Below are 12,504 nucleotides of genomic sequence, written 5' to 3'. Positions count from 1 at the left end.
GTTTTTAATGTTAAGGATAGATATCATTTAGTTATCTTTCCCCCTCAAGTGCACTGATGTCTGACACATGTTCCGCCTATGGTAGCTCAGCATGTCTTTCACCTCACAGTATGTATTCTTTGATTCAACAGCAACCTTTGAAAACCATTTTTGTTCTCAGGAACTGCAAAAATAATCCTGTTACAAAAACAGCACGAAATCAGAGAATTGACACAGGTCTGATATCTTTCTGCTGAGCTCACAAATACAATATGCTTAGATATTTCAAGTTTAAATAATCCTTCATATAAGTGGGGGGGGGGGAGGGTTGGAATCAAGCAATTTTAAGGACACTAGCCAGGATATTTTTAAACAAGACATCACATATTCTTCAAAAGTTTACAGCTTTTGTTTTGCTGTTCAATTAGTGTGACATTTTTTGGGGGGCAGGCGGGGAGGGCAGTCGGAAACAAGTCAGTTTTCTTCAGAATTGGCACTAGTTTTTCCCTTTGCTGAGCTAGGTGTAAAACAGAAATAAATGACTCACCAAGTCTGTGATCTGACCAAGAAAATGATTTTTGCTTTCACGCAGTAGTTGTTGCTATGGAAACTGTGAGTAGCAGCCTGTGTTGTTTGTGCTCCTAAAGAGAATAAAACTTGATGCTAATGGGTGAAAATTAGACAGTTTTTGAGAAAAAGAGGAAATAATAATGGAGGAGCTTGATTTGACAATTCAGAATGGACCTGATCCAGCCAAACTTAATCACTTTAATTCCCATTTCTTTCAACTGGAGAGGCAAACCCATGCTTAACACTGCAGTTATTCTTATCTGGGAGGGATGTAGTTTACTGATAGAGCATCTGCTTTGCATGCAGAAGGTCTCTGTTGAATCCCAGACATCTGCCTGTAGGGCTAGGAAGGTCCCCTGCCTGAAACCTTGGAGAAGGAATTGTCATTCGGTGTAGACAATACTGAGCTATCTGGAAAATGGTATGACTCCATATATGGCAGATTCTCATATTCTTCGTATGCCACTGCCACTCAGTGCAGACAATACTGAGCTAGATGAACCAATAGGGAAACAGGTGGCGCTGTGGTCTAAACCCCTGAGCCATTGGGTTTGCTGACTGGAAGGTTGGTGGTTCGAATCCGCATGACAGGGTGAGCTCCCATTGCTCTGTCTCAGATCCTGCCAACCTAGCAGTTCAAAAGCACACCAGTGCAAGTAGATACGGTAAATAGGTACCGCTGCGGCAGGAAGGTAAACAGAGTTTCTGTGCGCTCTGGTTTCCGTCACGGTGTTCCGTTGCGCCAGAAGTGGTTAAGTCATTCTGGCCACATGACCCGGAAAGCTCCTTCATCCTGAAAGTGAGATGAGCATCACAACCCCATAGTCGCCTTTGACTGGACTTAACCATGCAAGGTCCTTTACCTTTTACCTAGGTGAACCAATGCAGGGGCGGACTTTGGTCTTTCAAATGTCAGTGGCACCCTGTGTGAGCCCAAAATTTGGCGCATGCCTCTCGCCTCCGATCTGCTTTATTCACTACTTCATAGTAACATTGCCCTGCCCTAGGCTCGGCGCCCAGTGTGGTGGAACCGGTCAGGGTGTCCTAAATCTGCCTCTAACTAATGGTCTGATTTGGTATCAGGCAATTTCCTATGATCCTATGGATATACACTGGACTGCATGTATCTACAATTGAAATGCATGTGCTTGACTTTGGATGGATGTTGCCCACCCCCACCCCCTTTTTTAGCATAGCGGTCTTTGCAGATAAGAGGTCATTTCATAAGAAAAACTCTTTGCTTTATAGATCATCTCCTGTGTGATGAAGTGGAAAATTTGTATGCAGGTGCCTTGGCTTAAAAGAACATTTCACCCAGTAGGCTGTTAATTGGTACCAAGTAATTTCAAATCTTTATTAGTAATGTGGAGAGTCTAGCTTGTAAACAGAACAGCACAAGCAAGGCATAAACTTAATAAGATATTTGTGCTATTCAGTTATAAAAAGGAAGTGAATAATTTCTATTTAAACTGAGTTCAGATCACAAGTGTATTCCAAACAATGGCTTAGTTCAGCCTAATGCAGCAGCAAAATGACCAGGGTGAAGCAAATCAGCTGTGATCTAAGATCCCAAAGCCCATGTGTTTGCTATAAGCCATGTGTTGCCTTAGTGTGACATGTGAACTAAGTTATGGTGTCTTCATCACTTCGTTTTCTCATTTGGTGTGCTTATTTGAGATGGTACAGTTGTGAGATTACAGCATCTCATTTTCACATTTAGAGACATGTCTCTGAAACAACATTCCAGAGTGAAAATCATTAGTGATCCCATCAAATAAACCCATCTGACATGGTATCAATTTTCAGAGGAGGAAGTTTTCAGGGAAGCATATGAACTGCTTGCTCACGTGAAAAGAATCTGGCAAAACCACTATTCAAGGATATTATCACTCAAATGTAAACACATGAATCAGCTTTAAGGGAATAATATCTGTTATAGAATAAACTTAACAGTGTGTTGTATCTTAACTCTGTGGAACAAGGTAAAAAGGTAAAGGGACCGGTAAACATATCCAATTATTTCAGGAGATAGCGATTCAATATTACAAGTCACAGATAATATAGTTGCAGTACACATAAGAGATGAAAAACATACACAAGCAAATTGTACCACTATGGGTCAGAAATAGAGGAAGAATATTGGATTAATGTGACTCATAGGACAAAAGGCAAGTTGAACTCGATCCACATCAATGTAAACAAGAACCCCGTTGAGTCACAGCACAATCCTGTGTGCCAGCAAAAGGGGAACCTGGCAGACGTTGGAGTGGATGTTAATAAGCCTCTGCTAATTCAGTAGTTGGAATGTGGAACATTCTTTGGGGTGTTCTTGTAAGGATTGGTACAAAACAAATTAACTTTCCAGGTTCACAGAGGGGAGCCTATTGAATGCACTTTGAGTCAGGGTAGTAGAGACTTTTCAAAAAAAGATCTGTGCCAGTTGTTAATTGTCGACATTATTCTAAGTTGACTGGCAACAGAATCTGGGCCAGAACAGAGATGTTATTGAGGGGAAATGCCAAATTTGCCTCTAGATTACCCTCAACGTCATTTTATTGTGTAATTAGCAAGCTTATTGGGATTTTAAAAGTTAATACTAGGCACATTTTGACGAGGCGGGGGGAGCAAGATGTTCGTCAGGACCCCAGCATACAGGGACATGTGGAAAATGCCATTGGTGGCAATTGTTACTCCCCCTTCACTAAGCTAATTGACATGGGGCAGGGGATTTTTTGGAGAAAGTGACCTGGTGACAGAAGGCTTAACTGTCCCACCCCCACCCAGCACTGCAGTCCCAGTAAAAATCTAGCCATATACAATACAGTCATACCTTGGGTTACGAACGCTGCGGGTTGCACGTTTTCAGGTTGCGGACCATGCTGAACCTGGAAGTACCGGAACGGGTTACTTCCGGGTTTCGGCGCTCTCGCATGCGCAGAAGCGCCGAATTGTGTCACGCGTGTGTGCAGACGCGGCGCTGCGGGTTGCGAATGTGCCTCCTGCACGGATCACCTTCGCAACCCGGGGTATGACTATATATACTAACCCTGGCATGGTTCCTAACCATGCAGTGGAAGTAACATCTAGTTTGACCCTTAGAAAAATTAGAAGAACATTTAAGAATTTATTTTATAATTTTTATTACAAAGTAAATACATCGATACCAAGCCATAGATAAAGAATAATATAAAGAAAAAGGAAAAAAAAATAAAGAAAAGGGAAAAAAATGCAAAGAAAAGTAGAGTAAAAGAATAAAGAAAAGTATATTTCTATACAATAAACACTTTTTACAAAATAATAATAGTAATAGACTTCCATCACTCTCAGAACACTTCCTTTCACATTTCACATTTCACATTTTATCTGTTTTTCAGTATTATTTTCATCTTAATACAGTATATAGATATGTATAGTATTTTTCGCTCCACAAGACACACTTTTTTCCTCTTAAAATCTAAGGGGAAATGTCTGTGCGTCTTATGGAGTGAATGTGTGGTCCCTGGGGCTGGGGGGGGGACCCGGGCTTCCCCCGCTGCCCCCCGATCTGCCTTTTGGGGCTGGCGGGGGGGGGGGAGCTGGGCTTCCCCCGCCAGCCCCAACAAGCTCCTGAGCAGCTCTGGGGTAGCCCGCGAAGCCTCCGCAGGGCAGCAGGGAGCCTTCATCCCACTGCCCTGGGGAGGCTTCGCGCGGCTATCCCTGGCTCTCTCCCTTCCCCCACCTCCCACAAAAGCCCCCAAGAGCCACATTTTTTTTTCTTGAATTCCCCTACCCCCAAAAAGTAGGTGCGCCTTATGGTCGGGTGCGTCCTATAGAGCGAAAAATACAATATATATGTTTCCTCTTTTCCATTCCGGAAGTCATTCTAGACACATTTTGGAGAAAGTCTTTTGGTAGTTCTGTAAAACCTCCTTCTCTAAGATGGATGCTTTATTATCAAACCCTTTTAACGTCTTATCTTTTTCAAAGGTCGCCCTAAGCTGGTAATATTCTAGCCAATTTACCCCTAGTTGTTTGAGTTCTTCAAACCTTTTCAGTTTGGCATAATAATTTATCTCATCTATTGCAGATTATTATTATTTATTTAAAACATATCTTCACTTCACTTTCCAGGTTGATTTACGGTAGCTCATAAAATTGAGCAACAAACATTAAAACAGGTTACAACAGAAGGCAACACTAAAAGTAATCATAGCAGAAATAAAATGCACCACATTTTTAAAAAGCCTGAGAAAGTAAAAACATATTTACCTGGCAACTAAAAACCATTAATGTAGGCAGTGGACAAGCCTATCTGGGAAAGAGTTCTACAAGTGGGGCACCACGACTGAAAAGGCCCTTTCCCCTGTTGTCACGCACTTACTTCATTTGCTGGGGCACTTTGAGAAGGACCTTTGAGAAAGATCTTACTGTTTGGCCGGTGTGTGTGTTTGTTTTAACATAAATAAACTCAGAACTTCATCAGTGTTGTAGCTTCCTTGGTAATTACAGGAGAAAATATAAAAAGAGGGAAAAAATTAGAGTATCCGTAGCTTTTTATACTGTAGAAGATGTCTCCAGGTCCCAAGATGGCACCAGCAATTTGTTTGGAAACAGCCTGGTGTTCCTTAAGTCAGGTGTAGGGAACCTTTTTATATTCTGAGGGCCACGTGCCCTTCTGGGCAACCTTCTGGAAGCCACTGTTGGGAATGGGGGCAATTGGCAGGCCCCCAGCTGGCTCCAGCCCACCGGCCAGCAGCCGGGCGAACTCCGGTCCTTGGAACAGCATGTATCTGCGACCCAAGTTTCATGAAACCTTCAGAAGCATGCAAGGCAGTATCACAACAGAAGGGCAGATTAGAGGCTGTGTAAAGTGTATTTAGGTAAAGGTAAAGGGACCCCTGACCATTAGGTCCAGTCGTGGCCGACTCTGGGGTTGTGGCGCTCATCTCGCTTCACTGGCCGAGGGAGCCGGCGTACAGCTTCCTGGTCATGTGGCCAGCATGACTAAGCCGCTTCTGGCGAACCAGAGCAGTGCACGGAAACACTGTTTACCTTCCCGCCGGAGTGGTACCTGTTTATCTACTTGCACTTTGACGTGCTTTCGAACTGCTACGTTGGCAGGAGCAGGGAGCGAGCAATGGGAGCTCACCCCGTTGCGGGGATTCGAACCGCCGGCCTTCTGATCGGCAAGTCCTAGGCTCTGTGGTTTAATCCACAGTGCCACCCGCGTCCCAATAGTTTGCTTACTGCTGTATTAATGGTAAAATTAAAGTATTCTTCTGTAGTGGATGATGTTGAAGGATGAAGACTGTTGTCTGACTGAAGATGCGAAAGCATATCTTTGAAGGTTTGAAGCCAGATAAATGGAACATTACAATAAGGGTTATGGTAGAAACAGAGATTTTTGTTTAGCAATAAATATGATGGATTTTGGATGTATGTTTATATTGTTAGAATTGAACATTAACTCCCAAAAGCTATTGGGGGGTTGGGGGGATATAAGTGTTGTGTACTGAAAATTGTGTTGCTTTAACATTGATTTATGCACAAAGCCAAATAAAGGACTATCTGCAGTGTATAGGATTGGAGAGATAGCCATAAAGATATTGTTACTTGAGGGAATCTTTCAGTAAAATGTTAATCTTGCAACATCACCATTGATTGAGTGAATATGCTTTTAAACCACACTTCATCCCTTAGGAAACAAAATGTTAATAATGAAAAAACTGAGGGCCCACAGCTCACAAAAGTGGCTGTCCTCTGCAGAAAACTACGTGGTTCAGATTACCATAATTGGCCTTATTTCAGTATGAGCCACAATATGAACATGCAGCCAATGGGACTGTGTGTATTGGGGTCAGGGCTAGCTATCATGACCCCACAACCTCCTCTCACATGCTTGCAATGCACACCTTTTCTGTGCAGTTAATATGTGTGAATTTACTACTACAATTCATCGTTCCCACTGTGCACATAGGATTCCTGCTTACTCTTGTTGTATGCAGAAAGTGACCCACAATCAGTTCAACATGTGCACATTACATTCAGCTCAAAAGATATTGCTGCATGTGCTAGGGGGAAAAATCCAGTTTATGGCTATGTGAATTGGCTCCGGGGGGGGGGGGGGACACACCCAGTATTGTTCAGTTATTTAAAACTGCTTTTCAGCCATAGCTCCTTTCACAGTTTATTTGTGTTGAAATATGTTTTGACTAATTGATAGTAAGCCTTCTGCGCTATGAAAAATAAGTAGTGTTTGTTTTTAAGATGCTGTGAAATCTGATAGTGTCAATATCGCAGAGCTGATAATTACTGCCACCATTCCAACCACTTCTATAACCACCCAAACAGATGAAGATACTAGTAAAGATTTGAATAGCCAAAGTAATTCTGAGGCACTGTGAATATTGGACAGCCTTCGTGACTCATTGTGCCCCACCTTTAATACTGAACAGAGCTTTTTTCAGCCAGAACTCACCAGAACCCAGTTCCAGCACCTCTCAGGGGGGCGCCATTGCCATTATTAGAGAACAAGGGAGGTGTTCATGGTGAGTTCCAGCACCTCATTTTGTATAAAAATAACACTGATACTGATATTTATCATAGTTGTGCACATTAGAATTCAATGAGCAGAATAAATTCAGTTTAACAAGGGCCATGCCCTTAACAGATGCATTAATTAGTCAATATTGATATGGTGTGATAAACTATCCCATAGTTAGCTCCAGCTTCACTCTTGCCTTGTAGCTGGATGGCTGTCAATGGCAAGAATAGTGGACCTGTGTCCCAAACTTCACTGGAATAGACACATGGAGTCCATGCAACTGAAACTACCATTCCACATTGCAAATGGAAACTGTGGGAAGATGATTACAGAGCACCTGAATTTATCTATTTACCTATGTCAAAAAAAATTAAAGGCTGCCCTTCTAGTTAGTGCTTTTGCACCACTCAAGGTGGTTAAGAACAATTAAAACTACATTTAAAATTAAAAAATGGTAAGGAAGCTAGAAACAATGACCGTTTAAGAAAGAGCCTGCATAAGTGAATAAATTGTATGCTCAAATCTTATTCAAATATTTTAATATATAAATGTGTGTGTTTATATGTGTGTGCCTATTACGTGAGAGAGAATCTTTCATGGTTTAATTTTGTTTCCCTTTGTCCAGGAAACTTCATGGTCTTGTGGTCAACGTGCAGGATGTCAGTTTTTAAGTCGGTAACCAACCGGTTTATTAAGAACATGGCCTGCTCTGGGATCTGTGCCAGCCTAGTCTGTGTGCCTTTTGACATAGTCCTCGGTGCCAGTCCACACTGCTGCTGGTGGATCTACACCATGGTCTTCTGTAAGATCATAAAGTTCTTGCACAAAGTCTTCTGCTCAGTGACCATCCTCAGCTTTCCTGCCATTGCTCTGGATAGGTAAGACTGTGAAGTTACTCGTAAACTGACCCTTGCAACAGATATAGGTTCTACATTGCTTGTTGCTTAATTGTGGGTTGCTGAAATGGTTCAACTGCCCTCTGCCTTCAGCGCTAAACATGTTTATTTTTTTCTCTTTGGTCAAGTCGCTCAGAGCAACATTTTCACTTTGCAACCAACCAGTGAACTGAGTTATTCTGAAAGAAATAACATACATTGGTGGGATTTTTAAGGTCTGGACAACTTAACCTAAATAGCTCTTTGATTTTAAGGCCAAAAAGTTCAATTCTCAAGTATCCTTATTGCCAATGTATAAATTTATTTGTGTGTTCTTCCTGCCAGGGGAGCTGATTACACATTTTGAGGTCTTTTTGGGAGGTATGGCATATTCTGACTCTCTCTATTACTTGAAATCCCTGCCACAATTTTAAATGTTATTCTAGTTACTAGGCAGAAGTTCCATTTGGTAGATTTCTACTTTTAAGTTCAACAGTCTTTCTGTGGTAATCTGCACACGATCGATACTAGTTATGTCATTTTCTCCAGAATCATTTCATTTCTCTGGAAATAATTCTATAAACAAGTTAATCTGCAAAGATGATTTGCCCTATTTTCCCCTTGCTGTTCATGGTTTAAGAGCAAGTCTTTGGAATGAAAAACTTTGCTGACCACTGACTGGCTCATCCTTTGTATCAACAGTGTCCCGCTGACTTTTAAATTATAGTTTTATGATAGAAAAGAAACTCACTTAGGATCTGAGGAGAGGGAAGACTTTACTTACATCTAACATGCTAATAAGAGTAACAGATCTTACTATAAATTAGATCAGATTAATATTGGGTAGGTTAATTGGAGAGGCAGTGTGGTGTAGTGGTTAAGAGTGGTAGTCTCGTAATCTGGGGAACCGGGTTTGCGTCTCTGCTCCTCCACATGCAGCTGCTGGGTGACCTTGGGCCAGTCACACTTCTCTGAAGTCTCTCAGCCCCACTCACCTCACAGAGTGTTTGTTGTGGGGGAGGAAGGGAAAGGAGAATGTTAGCCGCTTTGAGACTCCTGAAGGGGAGTGAAAGGTGGGATATCAAATCCAAACTCCTCTTCTTCCTCTTCTTATTCCTATGGAGTGTGATATTTTGTAGTAAAGGAAGAAATCTAGTGGCAATTCAGTGGAGGATCTGGGATTTTATTGCTATGAAAAGAAAAATATATATAAAGAACCTCCGCTGGTTAAATGGGGTTAACCCGCCCTCCCAGAAAAGTACACAGGTCAGGGGAGAGGGGGATCGTTCTATCTGGCAAGCTAAAGTGCTTGCACCGATGGAACATTCATCATACTGCAAGGCTGAATTCTACCTATTAGCTTTATATTTTTTTACAAATGGTGCTGTCGTTGAATACAGAACCTTAAAAAAACATAGTATGCTTTAGGAAAAAGATTTGATACTACTTGGATTAGATATTCTTTCATGGAAGACAGAAGTTGTACCACATCTAATTTGGCCTTTTCCATTGATGACATATTTTTATCAAAATAATGGGCAGGGCAATTGATTTCTGTAGGTTAAGAAATAAATAAATAAAGAAAGAAAGAAAGAAAGAAAGAAAGAAAGAAAGAAAGAAAGAGACTAATTAACTTCTGTATAGACATGTGTAAGACTGTGCTGTTGAAGATCTGGTGATAAATGATACCGTAAATTCCGGCGTATAAGACGACTTTTTAACCCCAGAAAATCCTCTAAAAAGTCAGTCGTCTTATACGCCGGGTATGGGTTCCTTGGGCAGCGGCAGTAGGTGGTGGGCTTCGCGCCAGGGGGAAGCTGCCCGGCGAAGCTGCCCAGCGATGCTAAGCCGGCTTCGCTGGGCGGCTTCCTCCCAGCGCGGAACGGAGCCCGCTGCCCACTGCCACTGCCCAGCGAAGCTGCTGCGTATAAGACTGGGTGTATAAGTCGTCTTATACGCCCAGTCACCTAATATGCCAGAATCTACGGTACTTTTATATCAAGGGAAGAAGCAATTTAAAATACAGGGCTAGTCAAGACCAAATCAGTGATTTAGTCAATCTACCCAGGGATAGAGGGGAGGTAGGAAGAGTTGCAACTTTACTCTTTACATGCATTTGTTCATCTCTTACAGTCCCCTTTCCTTCTTTTTTTGTAGGTACTACTCAGTTTTGTATCCACTAGAAAGGAAGATATCGGATGCCAAATCTCGAGACCTGGTGATCTACATCTGGGCTCATGCAGTGATAGCCAGCATTCCTGTATTTGCTGTGACCAATGTACTGGATATTTATGCTATGTCCACTTGTACTGAGCCTTGGAGTTACTCCATTGGCCGCTTAGCATACGTCATTATTTACAACATTACCACTGTGATTGTGCCGGTGGCTGTGGTCTTTCTCTTTATGATCCTCATCCGCAGGGCACTGAGTGCCAGTCAGAAGAAAAAAGTCATCATAGCTGCCTTAAGAACCCCTCAAAACACTATCTCTATCCCTTACGCCTCTCAGAGAGAATCTGAACTTCATGCCATGCTGCTCTCCATGGTTATGGTTTTCATTTTCTGCAGTATCCCCTATATGGCTTTGGTGATTTACCGCACTGTGCTCAATGCTTCTGATGCTTCTGTGTACTTGCTTCTCACTGCCATCTGGCTGCCCAAGATATCACTGCTAGCCAACCCTCTGCTCTTCCTGACTGTTAACAAGTCCGTACGGAAATGTTTGGTAGGGACAATGATGCAGTTACACCGAAGGTATAGTCGGAGGAACACAGTCAGCTCCGGAGGTGCTGGGGACATCAGCCTGGAGCCTCACGTTCGTTCTGGTAGCCAGCTTCTGGAGATGTTTCACATTGGGCAGCAGCAGATTTTCAAGCCCACAGAGGATGAAGAAGAGAACGAAACCAAATCCATTGGCTCCAGTGGCTACCAACAGAAGGAGATCCCCACAACCAGCTTAGACGTGGAGCAGACTTTAGTTCAGAGGCCTATGCCTCATGCCATTGCAGACTCGGCCGCGCAAGTGGCTCCAGCGATGCCAACAGAAGCTGAATTGGCCAGTGAGAAGTATTCCATGCAGCTGGGCTTTGGACCCTTTGAGTTGCCTCCACAGTGGATGTCAGAAAATCGGAACAGTAAGAAACGACTCCTGCCTCCTTTGGGGAATACGCCCGAGGAGTTAATCCAGACCAAACAGCCCAAGGGTAAAGCAGAAAGAAAAATTAGCAGGAACAATAAAGTCAGCATCTTCCCCAAGGTGGATTCCTAGTCAAAGCAGGAGTGCTCTGTGATGAGAGGCGGGACTGCCTTCTTGCATACATGTGATCCTATGGATCTTTGTTAGGTTGAAATTTAATAAAGGCTTATTTTTTGTGCCAATTTATGTAAAAGCAAAGCGAAAGCAAGTGTTCCTTAGGAATGGGTTTCAATACAAATATCTCGGCCTACCTGTTTCTTTATATTAATTTATATAGACTTGTTTAACTTCCAAATAGGCGTTTTTGGACGCTTTCTGCCCCAAAGACTGCTTTCCACATTATACCTTGTTGTGATCTCCGGGACTGGCCAAATGCAACAAGTCTTTATAATGTACACACAGAGACATTGGGGTCACTGTTCTGTGATTATGGAACTCGGGGGAAGGGAGCATAATAAATATGAAGCTCCCTTCCCTGGAGGTCCATATCTCTTTCTGCTCTTTCACAGAAGCACTGAGCATCTTTTAGGAGCATTCCATGGCCTGCACAATTGGCATGGCTTCAAGTGGCCAGGAATAAACAAGGACCTGACATTTCAATTATATTTTACAATTTAATGAGATTTTTCTTCCTCCTTTTTTTTTTTTTTTGTACATTTATCTTAAAAGTATTTTAAGCTGTTTCATGCTGTTCAGAGAATTGTGGGCTAAATACAATCTTGGATACTATCTATGAAACACTTCCATTTAGGGGCTGACATTTAGTGGGCTGAGTATTGCAGGTTTTCAGCAAAAAAAAAAAGATTGGGGAGAAGCAACACATTAACAGAGGTAAAATATACTAAGCACTTTCAACCACATGGAAAATGGCACAGCAAATGTTGAGAGTTTTTCTTCTTCTTCATGAAGTATTGGCCAATGTGACCCTTAATTTAAATTTATCACTGTGTTATAAAGATTCCTGTGATTTTTTTGTACAGAGTATTTTCTGTGCCTCCACAATGTAGCATGGTCACTTTGGTGAACTGACACATAGGTAACTGGCACACACGGTTGCTGTTTGTCTGGCATGTAGTGCATTTATAACAGGCTCTATGGTGCAAGTTTAACTTCTCAACTGTAACACACTTGCAGGTCCTCCATGGATTCCATCTGGAAAATGCTTCTTTGGTTGGGCTTACGAGACTCACGCCATGTGGCTGTTCAGTTATCTGCTAAGTAATGGATGCATTTTGAATTCTAACTATTTGCACAGACTGATTCTTTGCATGTGATTCTCCTTGTTTGATTGATCTGAAATTTCACCCACCTTCATTGGGTAGGGAAAGGAAAATGCAAAGTGGATTTCATTAACAATCTGT

At 42.2% G+C, this 12,504-nt stretch overlaps 1 protein-coding gene across 2 annotated transcripts in view; it reads left to right on the top strand.

Annotated features, from left to right (window-relative positions):
• Window positions 1-11,766, top strand: part of GPR176 (G protein-coupled receptor 176) — a 33,639-nt gene extending 21,873 nt beyond the window's left edge. For both annotated transcript variants that reach the window (XM_083508611.1, XM_083508610.1), the window contains exons 2-3: window positions 7,698-7,950; window positions 10,105-11,766. In XM_083508611.1, the coding sequence (XP_083364737.1) occupies window positions 7,706-7,950; window positions 10,105-11,215 (1,356 nt within the window). In that variant the 5' untranslated portion in view covers window positions 7,698-7,705 and the 3' untranslated portion in view covers window positions 11,216-11,766. The remainder of the gene's footprint in view (window positions 1-7,697; window positions 7,951-10,104) is intronic.
• Window positions 11,767-12,504: the final 738 nt, after the last annotated feature.

Source organism: Podarcis liolepis, assembly GCF_965112155.1.
Source record: "Podarcis liolepis genome assembly, chromosome: 1".
Classification (NCBI taxonomy): Eukaryota; Metazoa; Chordata; class Lepidosauria; order Squamata; family Lacertidae; genus Podarcis; species Podarcis liolepis.
Note: the sequence above shows the minus strand (reverse complement) of the source record. Positions and strands in the feature narration are given on the sequence as shown.